The 20,503-nt window shown below is 36.7% G+C and overlaps 1 protein-coding gene across 1 annotated transcript in view; it reads right to left on the reverse strand.

Annotated features, from left to right (window-relative positions):
- The window catches only part of GPC5 (glypican 5), a 778,126-nt gene that overhangs the window by 318,449 nt on the left and 439,174 nt on the right, over positions 1-20,503 (reverse strand). Inside the window, exon 7 of the mRNA XM_075726418.1 lies at positions 15,273-15,435. Coding sequence (XP_075582533.1) covers positions 15,273-15,435 — 163 coding nt within the window. The remainder of the gene's footprint in view (positions 1-15,272; positions 15,436-20,503) is intronic.

The following is a 20,503-nucleotide window of genomic DNA, read 5'->3' on the forward strand; positions in this document are numbered from 1 at the left end:
TATATTATTTTGAGGAAAAAAAACAGTGCTAAGTTTCTGTAACAAACAGAAATTAATTGATTCTTTTTTATTTAAAAGTTAAAAAATGGTCTGAACATGAATTACGGAAAAGCAGATTATTTAAGGCATTGGAGTTATAATCATTAATAGTGGAAGACGCAAATATGAAATTAATCTAATTTAAGTCTCTGCACAGGTTGCAAAGGGTACTCTCAGGAGATCACACTGATTTTTTTTAAAGAATATAATAAAGACTGGAGATACATGACAGGCAGAGGAATTACCTTTGATTATAAACTACCTTTGAGTATACAGAAGTGTGACATTTATCATGGTTACAATCTGTTTAAATATAGATTGAAAGATAAAGGTCTGATGCGATTCACAACTTTGAAAAAAGCAGATTCTTTCATAAGCAGATTTAAAAAGTGTTTTACAGTTCCTTTTTATTTCAGTGAAATCATTCCTTTTAAATACAATAGTCATGAAACTTTTGATTTGTTGTAATTTTAACATTTATTTTCCTGTGTTCCAAAGACAGTTTAATAACCAAACACACCATGGGACTCACAGCCATTCCCACATCCTTTTTCACTAGTAACCATTTTCTCCATCATAGAAGACAGAAAAAAGGAATGAGTTCTTCTAGCCAACGAGTCTTTTCAGAGAACTTGAATTCCATTTTACAGGTCTTACTGGGTGTATTTGCAAGTAACCCCTCTATTTCATGTTGTAACAAATCATTAGTGATCTTGACAATAAGACTGTAAAGTACCTCATTGAAAAATATTTAACCCTTACCTAAAAACAAGCAAAATGAAATAAAAACCAGAGCAAAACCAAAAGAACCTATCTTAGGGAAGAACTTGTCTAACTATCTTTAGATATCTGTACTTGAGCTACTGAAGCTTGAGTCCTTTTACAATTGGTTGAGAGAAATAAGGATTGTAGGGCACAATTCTCATCCTAACAGAGGTGCTTAATATATGCCTAAAGAAATGTGCCCTTATGTGTTCATTCATTTCCAGTGAGACATATATATTTGTTTCTAGTGACTATAAAAAGAACCTAAATTTATTAGTGCAAGCACAGGTGTTTACATTATAAATTACTAACATGAAGAAAAATCCTATCCCTGTACCTACTGTTATTAAAGTAAGATTATTTTCTGAGGAAAATAAAGAAATGAACAGCAGTGTATAGCTGTATTCCAACATTCACATTTTGATTTTGGGTCATGAAAATGTAGGGATTTTACTGTAATATTAAAGTAGACAATCTGATCATTTTAGGGAATTGTTATTAGAATATGATAAACTTTTCAAACTGTGTAGAGGTTATCTTTTTATTATCTTTCCTTCAAAGTAGTAAGAAGATTCAGTTTCTACCAAAAAAAACCCAACCTCTTTTTTTTTTTTTTTTAAAACATTGTTTATGAGGTCTTATGGCAGTACAGTAGAAATACACTGGAAGAATGAAAGAGTCATCAAAAGATAATAAAAGCTATCACACACAGTATGAGAAATGTGGCATCAACCATGGGATGCTGCTCTTTTTTCTTTTTTTCCCCCAAATAAAATTATATTAAAATATGGAGTAAAAATGCAAAGCAGGCCAAATTCCCAAAGCAAATATTCAGATCTTTGCTAATTTTGTCTTCAATCCCAGCCTTTCCAAAACATGAACAAGAGTTTAAAGATCAATTCACTTGTGGCAGACTTTAAAGGTAAAATTCAAAATTGTGAGTTAAAGAAAGATCTCTTAGAGATAATAAAATTACACATAAGGCCGACTAGAGACAAAAGTGACTCTTCAGAAGGTCTGTTTTTCAAAAATATCTTGACTTTTGGATGCTTATCTGAAGAAAAAACTTGTACATTTTTTGAGGCTTAGACATCACTACTTAGAGAAAGGGATTGATTTAAACACAATTGCTTGAAAATAACATTTTTTTTTTTGTGGAAAAACTCATGCTCATTTTTATTTTGTGTAATGGGAAACAATCTAAATCCTCATCCACTGCATTCATGGATAGAACAGAAACAGTGGTTTGGATACTGTGATCATCTCAAGAGTTATAAAAATATCTTCTTTTCAGATCCCAAATATATTATTATTATAAAACACATTTCAAACAATATTAGAAATAATAAGAAATATTGAATCATTTAAATATGATCAATGAATAATTAGAAAGATAGTATTAGATATTGTTTCAATGAAATAATACATGCAGTTAAAGGCTCCTATTTTCTGGTAACTTCAGAATTAGTGGTATTATTATAAGGTAATTCCTGTTAAAATATAATTAGAACTTTCTAACTCCTACTAAAGTCATTATGTGGTCTCTCTGGAAAATACAAGCTCCTGTGAAGTCAGTGAAATGATGCCCATTGACTTCAGAAAGAACTTGATCATAACTCATTTAAAATGTATTAGCCTTATTATTTTCCAATTAGCCAGACTTTGCATAAACAAGCAGTACACTTTGACTTGGTTTTGCATAACTCAGATGCACATGCAAAAATAAATGCTACATAACTTAATCTAGAGTAGATAAAGAATTTTAGTATTTCATATGAAAAAATGCATAAATGTGCACTCTTTTTTTTTTAAGAGTTAGACACAATATCTTCTTTTCTCTGAAGAAATTTTGAAAGTTCTTATCTGTTAATAGGATGAAATATAAACCTTTTTGAAGTTGTTTTAGGACAACAAAGACCTCAATTCAGGTCAGTCACTAGTGAAGTGGTTGTTCTGTTTTTCCCCCATATGCCAGCTGAATGACTAACCACAGCTCTAGCGACTTAGCCTGATTATTATCTCCCTCTAGTTTTTCCTAATCTATCCAAGTAACTAAAGAGTCTTTGGACCAGAAAGAGACAGACTTAAAATAGGTAAAGATAGGAGTCAATGTACTTGGGCATAATCTGCTGCTTTTTGAAGGACTAACTTTAACCAGTTTTCTACTGGCTTATTTGAGGGGATTGGATTAGTAAATGACACAACTTTGATGATATCACTTAACACATCAATACTGTTCTCATAGGCTAATATTAATTGGGAGGTTAGGGGTACCCTACCCTTCCTTCTCACAGGAAGACTGTCATAATCTGAGTTCTTCTCTCTTTCCCTTGTCTTTTGGGGAACTGAAAATCTTTTGAAGAGAAAGATTTATTGTAATCAGTACATTCCTGTGGAAAATTTACATTTCAATAAATCAGTGTTTTCTTTCAGCAAGAAAATAAATACTATCAATACATATGAAGTTCAAAGATTTTTCTGTATGCATGATCAAGTGTTGGCACAGAAATACATAATGATATAAATTATTGAAGCATAAACAAAGCCACAGTGATACACAAGTTCCAATGACTTCCACCAAAAAAAAAAAAAAGAAATATTCACCTGTGGACTCCTATGCATAGACCTTCACCAGCCTATGAAGTTTGCACAGGTAAAGTTGCTGTGTATATAATGACATGGAGCAGTGAGAGAAAAAACAGACTAATTCCATTTGAAATGCCATCTAAAAACTGAGAAAAGTTACAAGACAACTTCCTTGTATCTTATTTTGCAAAAAGAAGTGACTTGCACGTTCATATTATCCATTGGAAAAAAACAAATTAAAACATTTCAATTTTTTGTTATTTCCTATTTAAAGAGTATCACCTCTCTCTTTTGAACACAATCTTTTGTCAGGAGTCAACATTTGTACTTCTTGAGTGATGAATTTAACCTGAGTAATGGATTAAAGCTGTATTGTCAGGTTGCATCATTAATTCAAAAACAAATAAGGGGAAGAATTACATAAAATTTGCTGAGGGAATTCATACAGAGGCAGAAATAAAGTCAGATAATATAAAATTTTGTATTTTTCAACAGTGCACTGCCTGGTATTAACATGTTACACTCAACAGGAAGATTGTTATGACAGAGCCTACCACAAACACAAACAAAGAAGCACAATTACTCTTCAAAGGTTTTAAGTTATCAAAAAGCATTTAACAAGCATACTCACTGGTCTAAAACACACCACATCAGAGCAGTGTAATTATTACAAATGACCTGCATTAATAACATGAGGTTATATTTTGATGGGAATTACCTTATAATAATACAACTAATTCTGAAGTTACCAGAAAGTGGGAGACTTTTACTGCATGTACTATTTATTTGAACCAATGTATAAATATTCACACTCAGTTACCAGTAAAGAAACAAATTTTCCAGCAAAGTATCAATGTATATTGCTTTCTCATTCTTTCTTTTATATTTCCTGAGGAAAAGGAATAAGATAATAGATGTTATAGCTATTTATCTGGATAGAGGATGGCCTAAATGCTTTCTTACTTCCACAGCAGTAGAAGGAAAGTAGCTAGTGCCACTCTGACAAAAGTGTTAGTGTACACCACCTGCCTGTTGAACAAATTCTGACTTATTACTTCTCAATTTTTAGCAACCTTCCAATAAAAACTCCTGCCTTCTGAACTTGAACACAGAGAATATACTCTATGTCCATTTCTGACCTGTATGCTCCTGTGAAGGTTACAGCTCTTCAGGAGCTCCTTTTTGAAATAATCAGGGAAATACAGAATATGGTATTGTGTGGTCCAGTTACAATGCAGGTTGTGTATCACCTGAACTACCTTTAAACTAATTGGCTACACATAGGAATAAAGTTGGCATCCCGGAGGAGATAGTCACTTTAAGTGGTACTGGAGTAATAAAAGGGTAATTTACCAGCCCTGAGAATACTGGGAGTCCAATTAACAGGGCAGGAAGAAAAGCTCACTCATCTCCATGGATTCATCCACTTCCTTCTAACTTTTCCTTCTCCCCAGCAGGAGTAGCCTTCAATCTGTTTCCTTGGATAGAGAGGAGAAAATAATCCAAAATCTTATGATTGGTCTCCCAGATATGTAGACATTTTTGAGCTGCTTGAACCAACAAGTTACATACTGAATGAAGAAGTAATATGCTATTTGCTTATTTCACCTAATTTTAGGCCAAAAAAACACAGAAGCAATCACAGAGGACCAGAAAGCCAATTACAGATACAGTCCTTGCTCAAACAGACCTGACAATGAATAATATGTCAAGTCTCCCACTGTGGACTATAAAATTAATTCTGAATGGTACTCCTATGAAACGTGGTGGATAGAAACACGTTCTGTGTGAAAGCTTGTTTTTGCCTAGAATTAGTGCAGAAGTCACAGTGGGTGCTACAGTGGGGCAAGGCACTCTCTTCTCACATTTCAAAATGGTGTGGATTGTTCTGTAAAATCCCTCATTTCCTGCTCATCCTCCACAATCATCTTTCAGACATGTTCTCTCAAAGACAAACCACCAACTATAGACAGAATTAGGAGACAGAGAATACACACAGTCTATTTCTGGAGAATTTTGTAAGGTTAAAAAAGTCTGCATTTGATTCCATTAAAATGCCTCAAGCACCATCATTAAATGTCAGTTATTCTAGCTAAACAAGAAATGGTTAATCCATTCCACAAAATACAATATGAAATCTGAGTATAAAAGCAAGTCTTAAAAGTTAGTGCAATATTTAGACCAAGTTTGGGGCTCACCACAAGAACTCTTTTTTCATTCATTTTTAATAGAATTGGGACTTTCTGAACTGAATGAACATATAAACAATGAAGTCCTGTAGTCCTTCCAAAGACACCTGAATAAGAACACTTCACATTAACAATGGGGGATTAGGGAGAATACTGTTGTGTGTAAACAAAATAAAACCTGAAACCCTACTCAGACATAAGGGATCTCTTCCTTTACTGAGGTAATACAGAAGGCAGATGAGAGTTTAAAACAATATAACAGATGGCAAACATCATAACAGAGATTTTATTGCTTTCACTATCTGGAGCATTCCACCAGTCTTAAGTCTTTCAACCCTGAGATGCTCACAGATAGTAGGAATCTAATGAGAAGCCCTTCACATCACTTCCATGATGATTTGGACCCCATTGCTTTGCTTTTGGAGCTGAGGATGGTGAATGACATGGAAATAGCGGAAGAGGTTGCCCGGAGCCCACAGGAACAGATTAACTTTGTTACCTGAGACTATGCTGACAATTTATAAGACTGAAAGTAAAACTTTCAGAGTTGTCTACTTATTAGTCTGTGTCTTCTTTGTTTAATTAGATAATAAATGTTTAAGGAAAGGGGTTGTGAACTGTGCAAGAGACTCTAGTTTTGGACCATATTTCTATTACTTTAATATGATTTACGTTCTGATACAAAGATAGTGGCCTTCCACTACACTGGGATAAAGGTGTGCTCAAAGACACTAGTCAATAACAAGCCTATTGATAAATAGCTGTGGTAGAAGCATTGAAATATTTTGATGTAAATCAGCAGATCCAGACTGGACTTTTCAAATACAAAACCCTAAAAAATACTTTGCGGGAATATCAGGTCATTAAAGGAATTATTGTTCATTAGACTGTTTAATCTATTTTATTTGCATACATATATTTTTAAGTTTGCTTCCTAATGAGTTAAAATAGAGATTAAGACTGGTTTAAGATTAAATGGTATATACTTTTTAAGATGTATAAAAGTAATCCAGGCTCTTCATTTAACATTTTACAGTCGTCTTCTACTTCAGACCATGAATCCTCATTCTTCATATTCAACTCCTTCAGTGAATTTATCTCAGCCTAGTCTTGTGATGATTCATTGTGGTGGGTTAATCGTGGCTGGATGCCAAGTGCCCACCAAAGCCACTCTATCACTCCCCTTCCCAAGTGGACAGGGGAGAGAAAATATAACAAAAAGCTCGTAGGTTGAACTAAGGACAGGGATATCACTCAGCAATTACTGTCACAAGCAAAACAGACTCGACTTGGGGAAAATCAGTTTAATTTATTACCAATCAAAACTGAGCAGGAGAGATGAGTGAGAACATGTGTATGGTAATGAAAAATAAAACCAAATCTTAAAACACCCTCTCCCCAACCCTCCCTTCTCCCTCACCTCTGTACCTGGGAAGATCATGGAACAGATCGTCCTAGAAGCTATGCTCAAGCACATGGAGGACAGGGAGGTGATTCGAGACAGCCAGCACAGCTTCACCAAGGGCAAGTCTTGCCTGACCAATGCAGTGGCTTTCTATGAAGGAGTGACTGCACCAGTGGACAAAGGAAAAGCAATGTATGTCATCTACTTGGATTTCTGTAAAGCGTTCGACACAGTCCCCCACAACATCCTTCTCTCTAAATTGGAGAGATATGGGTTTGACGGGTGGACTGTTCGATGGATAAGGAATTGGCGGGATGGTCACATCCAGAGGGTCGTGGTCAATGGCTCGATGTCCACATGGAGACCGGTGACAAGGGGGGTCCCTCAGGGGTCCGTACTGGGACCGGTGCTATTTAACATCTTCATCAATGACATAGACAGTGGGATCGAGTGCACCCTCAGCAAGTTTGCAGATGACACCAAGCTGAGTGGTGCGGTTGACACACTAGGAGGATGAGATGTCATCCAGAGGGACCTGGACAAGCTGGAGAGGTGGGCCTCTGTGAACCTCATGAGGTTCAACAAGGCCAAGTGCAAGGTCCTGCACCTGGGACAGGGCAACCCCCGGTATCAATACAGGTTGGGGGATGAAGGGATTGAGAACAGCCCTGCGGAGAAGGACTTGGGGGTACTGGTGGATGAAAAGCTGGACATGAGCCGGCAATGTGCGCTTGCAGCCCAGAAAGCCAACTGTATCCTGGGCTGCATCAAAAGAAGCGTGGCCAGCAGGTCGGGGGAGGTGATTCTGCCCCTCTACTCTGCTCTGGTGAGACCTCACCTGGAGTACTGCACCCAGCTCTGGGGCCCTCAGCACAAGAAGGACATGGACCTGTTGGAGCAGGTCCAGAGGAGGGCCACAAAAATGATCTGAGGGCTGGAACACCTCTCCTACGAAGCCAGGCTGAGAGAGTTGGGGTTGTTCAGCCTAGAGAAGAGAAGACTGCGAGGGGACCTTATTGCGGCCTTTCAGTACTTAAAGGGGGCCTACAGGAAAGATGGGAACAATCTTTTTAGCAAGGCCTGTTGTGACAGGACAAGGAACAACTGATTTAAACTAAAGAAGAATAGAATTAGACTAGACATTAGAAAGAAGTTTTTTACAATGAGGGTGGTGAAGCACTGGAAGAGGTTGCCCAGGGAGGTGGTAGAGGCCCCATCCCTGGCAACATTCAAGGTTAGGTTGGATGGGGCTCTGAGCAACCTGATCTGGTTAAAGCTGTCCCTGCTCACTGCAGGGGGGTTGGGCTAGGTGACCTCTAAAGGTCCCTTCCAACCCAAAGCATTCTATGATTCTATGATTCTTCCCAGGCTCAACTTCACTCCCGATTTTCTCTACCTCCTCCCCTAGAGTGGCGCAGGGGGATGGGGAATGGGGGTTGCAGTCAATTCATCAGACATTATCTCGGCCGCTCCTTTCTCCTCAGGGGAGGACTCCTCACACTCTTTCCCTTCTCCAGCGTGGGGTCCCTCCCTTTTGAGACAGTCCTCCCTGAACTTCTCCAACATGGGTCCTTCCCATGGGCTGCAGTTCTTCATGAACTGCTCCAGTGTGGTTCCCCCGCAGGGTCACAAGTCCTGCCAGAAAACCTGCTTCCCTCTCGCCATGGGTCCACAGGTCCTGCCAGGAACCAGCTCTAGTATGGGCTTCCCACAGGGTCACAGCCTCCTTTGGGCACATCCACCTGCTCTGGTGTGGGGTCCTCCACAGGCTGCAGGGGAATCTCTGCTCCGGCACCTGGAGCACCTCCTCCTCCTCCTTCTTCACTGACCTTCGTGTCTGCAGAGTTGTTCCTCTCATGTTCTCACTCCTCACTCCAGCTGCAGTTTGTGTCCCATTGGATTTTTTTTCCCCCTTCTTAACTATGTTAACCCAGAGGCTCTACCACTGTCAGTGATGGGCTCGGCCTTGGCCAGCAGTGGGTCCATCTTGGAGCTGGCTGGCATTGGGTCTATCAGGCATAGGGGAAGCTTCTAGCAGCTTCTCACAGAAGCTGTACCCCCCCTGCTAATGAAACCTTGCCACACAAAGCCAATACATTCATTTCGGTCCTATGTGCCTAATGGCAGATGGATTTTGATAACAAACACAGTTCTAGATAAATACAGTCATTTTGTTACATTTGCCTTTGCTGCCTAAACCAGTCTTTTCCTCTTCTTGTATCCCAGTCAAGTACTTTGAATGAACATTACCTCAGTGAAATCATGTGTTATAGTGTAGCTATGATTTCTACTAGTTATTTTGTTCAGTGAACAGTTACTGTTCAATTCCAGCACATCTATGGTGGGAATGGCTGAATAACCAACTGAAAGAAGCAGCTGTACAAAGAAGTGATACCGTGATCACTGTTGCAATTGCATTTTCTTTCAATTCCACTTGTTCATGGAATTGCTTTTTACTGAATTAATGTTATACTTATCTTATTTATCTTATCTTCTTATTCTAATTAGGAAAAGACTGTGCCCAGCCCTGGGTAGGCCTGCCAGTGGTGAAAAGCAAGATAGAAAAACCTCTACAGAATTTGCGTATTTCCAGGTATAGCAGTGACTTCTGCTCTCCTTGAATTACGGAGGCTAAATGAAGTTTCTGACATGTGCCAGCTTTAAGTAGCTTTTGCCACAGAAGATGCCATCAGAATCAGATTTTTTAAAAAAGCAACTGTAGTGAAGTGGGTGAAGGATCAGAAAGAGGAGAAAGGATGTTTGAGACGTGAGAATGCAGTATAACATCAGAGAAGAGACAGAGGCTGGTTTATTTGAATCACAGTACATTCTTTTTATATGGAGATCGCAACATAAAGCCTTTTCAAAGTTATTTTCCCTCTATTACATAGTCTGAACAAGAAAATAATGATCTACAGATTAAGTAGTCCTAGAAAGAAAACATTTTGGAGACTTTTTTCCTCAGACAGGATGAATATGAGAGACAAGATTTGCCTGTATATATACACCTTAAGCACAGACACCCTCAGTATTTCTACTAATATGAGCTCTGAACTAGGAGATCTCTGGTTGTAGTGAAGAAACACCTGTGTTGCATGTTAAAATGAGAAAAGAAAGACAAAGCAATAGTAGTGCACTTTTCAGAAAATTAGTGGTCTTGTTAAAAGTCTTATGAGAATTTTGATAGATGGTATCGAGTACCTCAGAGGAGTGAGATCAGGATTAGCCCCTCCTCACAGAGCTATTTGAAAACAGATTCAAATCAATATATAGGTGATAAGTATTTGCTCTTATTACCTCTTGCATTCTGCAGGGTTTTTTGAGGAGGTAATTCATTGTGACGCATGAAATAGTCCTGTGGGAGCTCCTGGGTTAGAGCAGAATAAAACTAGCAAATGAAGTGTCAAGACTTTATACTACTATTTATTTTATACATTTAAAGTACACTATCATTTCTAGTACCATTCCTTCAAATAGCTGCACCAACTTGCTATATTTTAAACATACTTTTGAAGAGTGAAGCAGTCAGCACAATTGCAGGGCTTTGAAACATTGAATGTAATGTAAGGATTAACTGTTTGATGTGAAAACCAGAATTTTTCAAAATACAACATAATTTAAGCACTAGTGTAATGCTAGGGCTATCACTTCTGAATCATAAATACCAGATCTCTTCATCGGCCTTCCAAAGCCTGTCACCACACATTTGTCAGTCTCCAACACTAAGTGAGAACAATTCTTACATCTGTGACACTGAGTGTAGAAATAAGTCATCTTTGACTTCAGAGGCTATGCGTTCACATAAAATTGCTAGAGGTTTATCTTGGCAGAAACATATCTTCTCCCTTCCACTCTGTTCCTTCCAGGTCTGAGAATCATACATATGTTCAGAAAGCAGTGACATGGCCTCAGAAAAGGTGGATGTGTCTTCACACTTCTTATTTTTATACAAAACAATGTATGTAAAAAGGCTACTTCTGTATCATATTTTATCAGCTTATTTAGATTACAAATTTGTTGCAGACAAGATAATTTCCTTGGTGAAAATATCTGGAACAGCTAACAAAAAAGAGCCTGGCCTTTGGCGAGGACCTGCAGACTCTATTATAATACAAAATGTCTAGTAATCCCCCTTTCTTTCCTGGCTGATTATGGGAGAATGCAAAGTTGCCCAGAAGAAAAAGGCTGTAAAAAGTTTCTTTGGTGAGGAAAAAATAACACTGTCTGTATGCCTCCATGTATCAAAAGAGTGTAAGGTAAAGTGAATTACTCATGTGCATAATAAATACAATTAAAATGCATATGTTACTAAACTCCATAAATGTTCTTTTTTCACCCATTTTAATGTGACATATTAAAAAGAAATACTTATGAAATAAGTTATCTGTTGTATAAGTCATAATTCTTTTTTGAGCTTCAGAAGTTATAAATGCATTATAAAGTCCTATAATAATGCTTATTTCTGACAAGAAAGTAATTATCTTGTTTCTGGAGTTTATTAAAACTTCTTGAAAGTTTTTTAGTTAACTTCTTTATTTTACTTTTACTTAAAAGTTCTTCTTAGACAAAATGACTGTAACAAGCTTATGTGTTTAAAACTGTAACACTACAAGTTGACTTCATATTCACACATGCAAACTATCTGGTGCTTCAGTTCAATCCTGGTGTCATTTGTGTCTTTTACATGTCTACTCTCACCCATTTATCAACATAGATGGAAGACTAAGTCCCTGTACTATAAAGAGGACTATGACCCACATTTATGTTTTCTTTGCCTCACCTTATACCTGTTTTCTGTCTTTATGGTTTTCTTGCTGTTTCTTACAAATTGAAAGTTAACAACAATGAAATACTAGGAGACTGATTTTTCTAACATGTAATTTTTCTTCTGCTATGATTCCTAACTTGCTATGTGAGTATTGGCCAGCTCAGTCCATTCTGTCTCTACCTGTCCAGTTCTACTGCAGCTGAGGTCTGTTTTTCAGTTTAAAAATGTGGTCATGTGTCCTGGTTTCGGCTGGGATAGAGTTAATTTTCTTCCTAGTAGCAGGCACAGTGCTGTGGTTTGGATTTAGTAGGAGAAGAATGTTGATAACACACTGATGTTTTAGTTGTTGCTAAGTACTGCTTATGCTAGTCAAGGACTTTTCAGCTTCCCAGGCTCTGCCAGGGGCACAAGAAACTGGGAGGGGGCACAGCCAGAAGAGTTGACCCAAACTGACCAAAGGGCTATTCCATAGCATATGACGTCATGCTCAGTATAGAAACTAGGGGGGGTTGGCCGGGGAGCAGCGATCGCTGCTCGGGAACTGTCTGGGTATCGGTCGGTGGGTGGTGAGCAATTGCATTGTGCATCACTTGCTTTGTATATTATTATTGTTATTATCATTATTATAGTATTATTATTATCATTACTATTTTACTTTATTTCAATTATTAAACTGTTCTTATCTCAACCCAGGAGTGTTTCTCATTCTTACTGCTCCGATTCTCTCCCCCATCCCATCAGGATAGGGGGAGTGAGTGAGTGGCTGCGTGGTGCTTAGTTGCTGGCTGGGGCTAAACCACGACATCATGTTACACTGGTAAGCTAGTGTTTTATAATGCATAGAATCAGCATATAACAGTGGAAAACCTGACAATGATCTGTTATGGAACAGAAGAAACAAAGTAAAATTGTACAGATGTACAGCAATTCTTGAGCTTGACTTCTGAGTAAGATTACAACCGTTTGCAGATCAGAAGCTTATGAAGGGTCGGATTTGAACAAATCTAACATTTCAATCTTGTTCACACTGCGTGGTTTTTTTTTTTCTTTTTTATATCAGTTTACTTAGGACTATGAATATAACTTTCTATAAACCAAGTTTGGTTGGTCTGCCATGACATATATGATAAAATACAAAGCATATCTAAATACAGAAGAGTACTCAGACATTTCTGGTTATTTGTATCCAACTAAAAAAAAATTGGAATGCACAAAAAAGCACTAGAACTAACAAGCTAACACCGAGGATCAAACATACTGTAGTCAGCCTCTAGGTTCAGTTGAAGTTCAGTCATGCTTTTTAAAGATCAGTAAGCAATATCACCAGAGTAAATCTAGCTTTTCAGTTTAAAACCAAGGAGTTCAGGATCTGACTTAGCTTGACATTGATAACAGTCACCTGAAGCTAAGAAAATTTTACCAGCTTAAATCGTGATGATTGTTATCTTTCATTTTTTAATTCTAGTTCCTCATGTAAAAGTATAGATCTTGAGAAGAGAATTTCGTTTGCTTACTAAAATATACTCATTATTTTTTTTTCACTTTCAATTTCACTTCTAATTCCTAAAGTCCTACTTATATATCACAATGATGCAAAAAAAGGATTGTTCAAGCTGTTTCATTTACCTCAAATGCACACTTAAGTGATTTCTGAAGAAAAAGATTTTCCTGGTGTATATTGTAACAAAATTCTTACTAATTGGAAAGTTTTAACAGTTCTATTGTACACAAAGTCCATGTCAGTAAACATATGTGATACCCCAGAACAAAGTAGTGTTGTCTCGAACTCTTTCTTGGTATACATTCGAGGCACCTTTTAAGGTGCATTCCAAATATTAAATGCATGCCAGCATAAATCCATAAAATCACAACAGCTCATCAAAGGTACTAGTAACTCAAGATACATGCACAAGTCATAATATTGAACAATATGGACTCATATTTTTGTTAAGTAATATCTTAGAAAAGGTTCAAATGAAACAGCATTACATGCAAACTGCAGTATGCCTAATACATAGTTTATAATTCTAGAGATTTATAATACATGTAGTATAAAGAGAATATGAAGGCTAATTATATTTTTGACATTTTGAAAAGATTACACTAAGTATATCAATGTGAAGAAAATTCTAATGCAGTAAAAGAGGGTGAAAAAAATGTACTATTCTCGCAATTCTTTTGCCATTTAATACTGGCTTAATAACCCTAGTCATAATCTAAGGCTATTTTACAGTCTTTCCATACCATAGAGTGTCATTATCAAACAGATATAATATATATGATATAGTATTCCAAATTACATCTGTTTTTAAATATTTGATCTCTAACTTCTTTTTTCAAAGTTAAATCTTCAAAGGCATGCTCGGGAAGTAAGTGTCCAAATCTTTTTTCAGATCTCTTAAAATCTCATCTACAGAAGCTATAGCAGGAGTTGAAAATGTATAGACAGTATCAGTGCAACAGCATCTTCAGCTGAATCCAAACTGACCTGCTAAGGCATGCCCCAAGATGTGCAGTCACACTTCTCCAGTTGTTCAAATCGGAATTGCACAAGCATACACTACAGCCTCTCTATGGCCACATTTCTAAGCTGCCTTTTAACTGTCAAGTCAAGAAGGACCTGGGGTTCTCACCTAAGCTTGCAAACTTGGAGTACACTCAAATTCAGTAAAAATAGATAAATTCAGGGATTGACACCACCCTTGACTTCTTATTTATTAGCATTGAATTTTGCAATGCAAAATGCAGGAAAAAAAGCAAAAAAAGCAAAATGCAGAAATGCAATTTTGATGATACCAGGCATCTATTCCCATCATCTCTGCCTATATTTCTACACTGGGAGGAGAAGATGTGTAGAATAACATCTGATTCAGAGAACTTGTGCTTCAATCCAATTGCTCATGCTCACAGCTCCATGCCACTGAAGTGCACAAACAAATGATTTTTTGAGGAAAATTGTTATGAATGTGGTTCAGGGAAAAAAACTAAACCAAACCAAACCAAAACAAACAAAAAAACCCCTAAAACACAAACAACCAAAACAGTAAGAAAAGCAACAAGAAGTTTAAGAAGTAATAATAGCATTGATGTTGATGATGGCTACAGTACATTAGTTCTAATAGTTCTCCATGAAATTCAGCTACCACAACTAAACCTTATGTTTTCCCATAGTTCCATGAAAAATTAGAACAATATCTCTGCTTAACTGCCAAACCTTTTACATTTAAGTAGTAATTCACAGGGACATGTCATTGTAACACCTTTTATTTGACTAAAATACCGTGTTGAGGTCAGTCTATATTATAGTAATGGGTATTAATGTGTTACAGTGAAACTGATACTCATATTCATGCCATGCTCATAGAAATCCTATAATTGCAGTCCTATTCCTGTAAATCTTGGAAAAATTATACAGACAACTTTCCCACACCTTTTCCAAGACAACTCACTGGTATTTCTCAGTGGATAGTATGCCAATTCACTATTTAAATGCATGAAGGAAACAGAATCATGGACTTACAGTCTGTAATTTGCAGGACTCTTTTGACTTCTCCACTTCCTGATCCTCCGCAACCATCTTCATCGTCACAATCTCCACTGATTTGTTCATCTAAACCTCCACCACTGCCTGTTTGTCGGAGATTCCATTTATCATATTTCGGAAATGATTTGCCCTGCAACAGCTGAAGACAAGATACAGTATGCAAGTTAGCAGCACAGATGGAGAATTTCAGTGAGTACTCAGAATTTCATCTATGTGTCTCTAGTAATTATCTGATTTAAAAAGAAAACTCCAGGATCCACAGAATGAGAATTCTGATTTTTATTCCCCCCTCACCCCCCTGTTCACAGCCGAATTTAAAACAGTGGTATTTGGAGATGTATACTTCATTTTTAATTTTAAAAAAATCTGTAAAATGTCTGTGTCTATTGCTAGATAAAAAAAGATCAGCCACCAATTCCTGGCCCAGAGGCCAAATGGAAGGGAGGACATGTCTTCACTCCTTCAGGCTAATCCCCTTTAAAACAGACAAACAGCATCCATACTACATAGCAACTGGCCCTGGATCTTTTCAATACCCATGTGGTGTCCACATAGCCTTAAGCTACAATTATTAATTTGTGTCGATTTATCAGTTTGAAATATCTGGAATAGTATGACAGCTGTGCTGCAACTCTGTATTGGTGAATCCAAAATATACATGGTCTGTGCTCTGTGTGTTGCGACAATATCAAATACCTGATCAGGGAGCAGCCGACCAAGCTAGTACAGTTCGAGCCAGTGCTAGCCCGGAGACAACTATTTCCCAAATCACATCCAAGCATTGTTTTGGGAGAACTAATAAGGGTGACCTAAAGCAAAGCAAAGGGATAGCTGATACTGGCCTAAGCAGTGTAGGTGATTTGGGTCCAGCACACAAGCTTGTTCTCTGGCTCCTTTTTATTTATCACTATAGACATGGCCAATAATGCCAGCATGGTCTAAAAGACAACAGGTAGAAATCTTTAACTCATTTCTCCGTTCTGTTGAGCAGAGCTGAGCCATCACCAGAATAATGCTCATCTCTCTCATTTATCGAATGTACAAATGCTGTCATCCAGCTTTTTAAATACTAAGTGGTAGGACTGTCATAAATACGTACACAATGTGCCCTCTGCCCCATCCAGATTCATTTCAGTTTACATATCAGATAGATAGAGACTTCATAATATCTAAAGAAACAGGTTCTTACAAATGTTAAAAATTCTTATAACTTTATCTAGTCCAAACTATCAACCTGGAGCAGGCTCATGCATTGCAGTTGCTTCAGTCTAGCAAGACTTCTTTACACTGGCCAAAAATTTAGTGGCTCAGATTCTTTAATTTAATAATCAGATGTTTTTCTCTCCTGAAAGTAGCTACTAATTAGTCTGAAACACTCAATTGTTTTATACCTTCAAAAATGTGGTTGCTTTGTTGTTCAAGCAAAATACTTGACATATTTTTGGACAATATACTCAGTTTATTTATGGAGTATGGAGTTGCTTCCCTGACTACCTGATCTATTAAGTGCTGTACAATGCCCAGCAAAAATATTTTAATCACTACTATAAATACGTCACTCAAAGCCACTTGAAACACTGTATAAGAACAGGAGAATGCCATTCACCACTGAATCAGCAGAACCAATTTATGCAGCACTTTTGATTCAAAAGTTTTATTAGACAGTTATATGCTACATGAAAGACAAACTACCTAGCTAAGACAAAAAAGGTTCCTTTGTATAGCTGCCTTGCTCCCTGCTCATTGTATAATCCATGCCATACTTCTGCCAACATAGTATTTATGGAAAAAAACCCCCACAGCCAGTTTAATTAACTACACCCAGGTGAACAGGACACTTCTCTTAAATCTTTGGCCCAGTTCAAATCATGACACAGCTCCAAAGCCAGCTGTATGATAGGGTACTCTTTATCCCTGAGTTCTGCGGCATAAATGTGGGAATGAACCTCCAACAAGACAGATTTTCAAACAAGAGTTGCTGCCAAAGTTTCCATAGCATAGAGCCATATATACATACATTTTTTCAGCCTGAGAACATGCATCCCCCTCTACATTCTGTATCGCTGTCTCAGTCTTAAAAATATATTGGCTTAATAAGGTCTTTATATTTTGCTGCTTCTCTAAATTTCAGCCCAAAGTAGTTATGTTCTCTTTCTTCTTCTTTATTTCCTTTCTACTTATTATGCATTATTGACTTATGTCTAGAAATCTGAAAACCCAAATGATCCCACTGAACTGCTTTAAATGCAGGTTCAACATTGACAAAATGTTCTTCAACTTTTTCTAAACTTTCCACCCTACTTGAAAGAGTAGAGGTTAAGAAATGAACAAGCTCATTTGTAATTTGGATTCTGTTATTCTCTTCAGTCTTTTTAGTTGTACAGAAAGAATTATTGTCTCCATATAAGTTCACAAATCTCAGTGCTGATTCTCTACTAAGCATCATTTAGATCTAATAAAAATTCTTTACTAAATTTATACAATCCATGTACTTCTTCAAAGCTAGTTTGATTTACATTAGAAATAAATATAAAAGGCATTTTCAATTATTATTTTGTTGTGCTGGAATTTTTATAAAACTATTATTTAAAAGGCAAAGAAACACAGGTTATAACTGGAGAATTTTGTTGTATACGCTTACTGGGTCTTCCAGATGAATAAGGAGGTTTACTAGCTCTATCCTGTGTGCCCCAAAAAAACTAGTACAATAAATGTTCTTCCCTTTATATCACAGGTTAAAATAATCTCTTTTTCCTTTAGGTGTCCAAAAAGGTTTTCCATTCTATTAAATTTCTGTCTTTAACAAAACAAAACAAAACAAAACAAAACAAAACCAAACAAAACAAAACCCTGTGAGTTTAATCATGCATTATTGTCTTTCAATTTCAAAGAAAATAGCAGCAAATGTTATTGACAACCATGTTAGTGTGACTGAGTTATAGCAAGGATTATGTCACCAGTGTTGTGAGATTGCAGTAGGCATGCCAATAGTCCAGGCTAGATTTGCTGGATCTTTCCCTTAATTTTGGTGAAAGTTTGTTGAACTAAGGATTTGATATCAAAAACATGTCCTCTGCTGGTGGCATTTTATTTTCACAGAAAATCTGTGTTTTCTTACCACTACAGTGGTACATGAGCACAGGTGAATGATTCGGGCTTAAGTCAACTGAAACGTCCTTGGGAATCTCCACTTTCACACCTTGCCTATGTAGCTTTGGGAAGCTGGGTTTCTAGCTTAGATCTCTCACTGCCTAATTGCCTAAAAGTCCCTTGTGATTTTCACTGATGGCTTAGTGGAACGCTTTCTTTGACACAAACAGCAATTCTTAAAAAGGTGATAACACCAAAAAGTACCATTATTACATTTTTTGAAATTTCATCTTTTCAAATGAAAATACAGGTTTGCGTGACAGAAGTTACATTGTTGTAATAAAGTACTTACAGCATTCTGTAAATATGTGTCTTGGTACTATATAACATTTCAGTAAGAAAAAAGAACTGCTTACAGCAGCTACAGAGGCATCTGTAAGGGTATTTGAAGCTTCCTGACAAATCTCAGAGTGTAAGCATAATTAGGAAAATTATCACTAATAATGTATGGTTGTTGTATAGTCCTATAGGGCCTGGTAATTTTTCCACATTATTTAAGATTTTTATTAATGACCTGAAAAGCAGTATAAAACACAAAATGGCAATGATAAACCTTCCAGTGTTACAGGAACTGGACAACTACTGAATAACAAAGAGAAGTGACAAATTGCCTAAGAAGATACCTCATCTGGTAAGCCAGGCAATAGAATGAATTTTTAAACACATATTACAATAAAATATAGAAAAATGTAAATTTGCAAGTCTAAATATTGTATTACATGCATATTAGAAGATAAAATATTCTGTTCTGCAAAATAATTGTGGTTGTCCTGAGTAGCCAGCAGACTATGAATTATCAAGACTAGTGTTCGAGCCAAAGATTTTAGTGGGATGTCTTTGGGGACAGAAATAGGAATACTAAGTCAGATTAGGTATGTTATATTACTCCTAAATCCAGTTCTTGTTTCCTCTGTTCAGAAAGAATAACACAGAATTGAGCTCTATACAGGGGTTAAAAAGGAACAAAAAAAACCCCTTTTGTTTTTAACCAAGGAGGTCATCCTTTAATGCACAAAAAAAAAAAACCACCTCAAGAATTTATTTAACCAGCCTTGCAAGCACCTACATGGCAAACACAGATTTGACAGATTTGTGTAGCAGGCCAAAGCATATGAAAAGAGCAAATGAATAAAAAACTTCTAGTTACACATTCAGAGTGAATCAGTCATCTATATTATTAATATCATACATTTAAAAAAAACCATGAGGGTTGTTCTATATAAAAATAATTTATTAACAGTTCTGGCCAGGTCCTTTAAAAAAAAAAAAAGTTCTGGATCAAACAGTTTTTGGTCTTAATGTGTGAATTAATTCAGAGGCTCAAGGACAGGGTGTGCAGAAGGTTAGACTAAATAACAAAAATGGCTGCTTCTGGCTCTCAAAAATCTATGAATTCATGTAAATAAATCCAGTTTAAATGAGAAGGTTGGATTCTTTTTTACTTTCCTTTGCTTACAGGAAGTTACAAGTGATTTCATCTCTCATGAGTGATGAACAATGAAAGGCAAGGGAACTTATGTTTACACTATTGAAACTGATGTGATATTGGTTCTCTTTCAACAGAAATCTAGTATCCTATTTACTTATCTTACACATCATATACCTTCAGGGGAAACATTGATTTTCTATGGATTTTGTTTTATTCTTTTTCAGTAAAAACATCTTGATGATACTCTGTTGCAGTCAATGTGAACTAAGCTCAGTCATATTTCCTCTCTTTCATTTATGTGCGTATCATAAGTGCTTGTGGAGGGAATCCCAAAGGATCCCAGTAGTGAATCCAATTTACTTAATCAAATCAAACCTAGAAGAATTATTTCTAGAAGCATGACTATTTTGAACCCTTTCAAATGAGAGAAATAAACTATGCTAAAGTTTATTCCTCTACTTAGCATTACATACCTGAATACTTAAAAATACAGCATTTCTCTTTAGTGATCTCATTAAAAACTACTCATGCCTCTGTAGGCCAGAATCTCCTGCAGGGTTTCATTTCCAATAATGCGAAAGATCCTTAAGAGAAATGTGTATTCGAACTTAGAAGTCCAGCTTATATT

This window comes from Pelecanus crispus, chromosome 1 (genome assembly GCF_030463565.1).
Source record: "Pelecanus crispus isolate bPelCri1 chromosome 1, bPelCri1.pri, whole genome shotgun sequence".
NCBI lineage: Eukaryota > Metazoa > Chordata > Aves > Pelecaniformes > Pelecanidae > Pelecanus > Pelecanus crispus.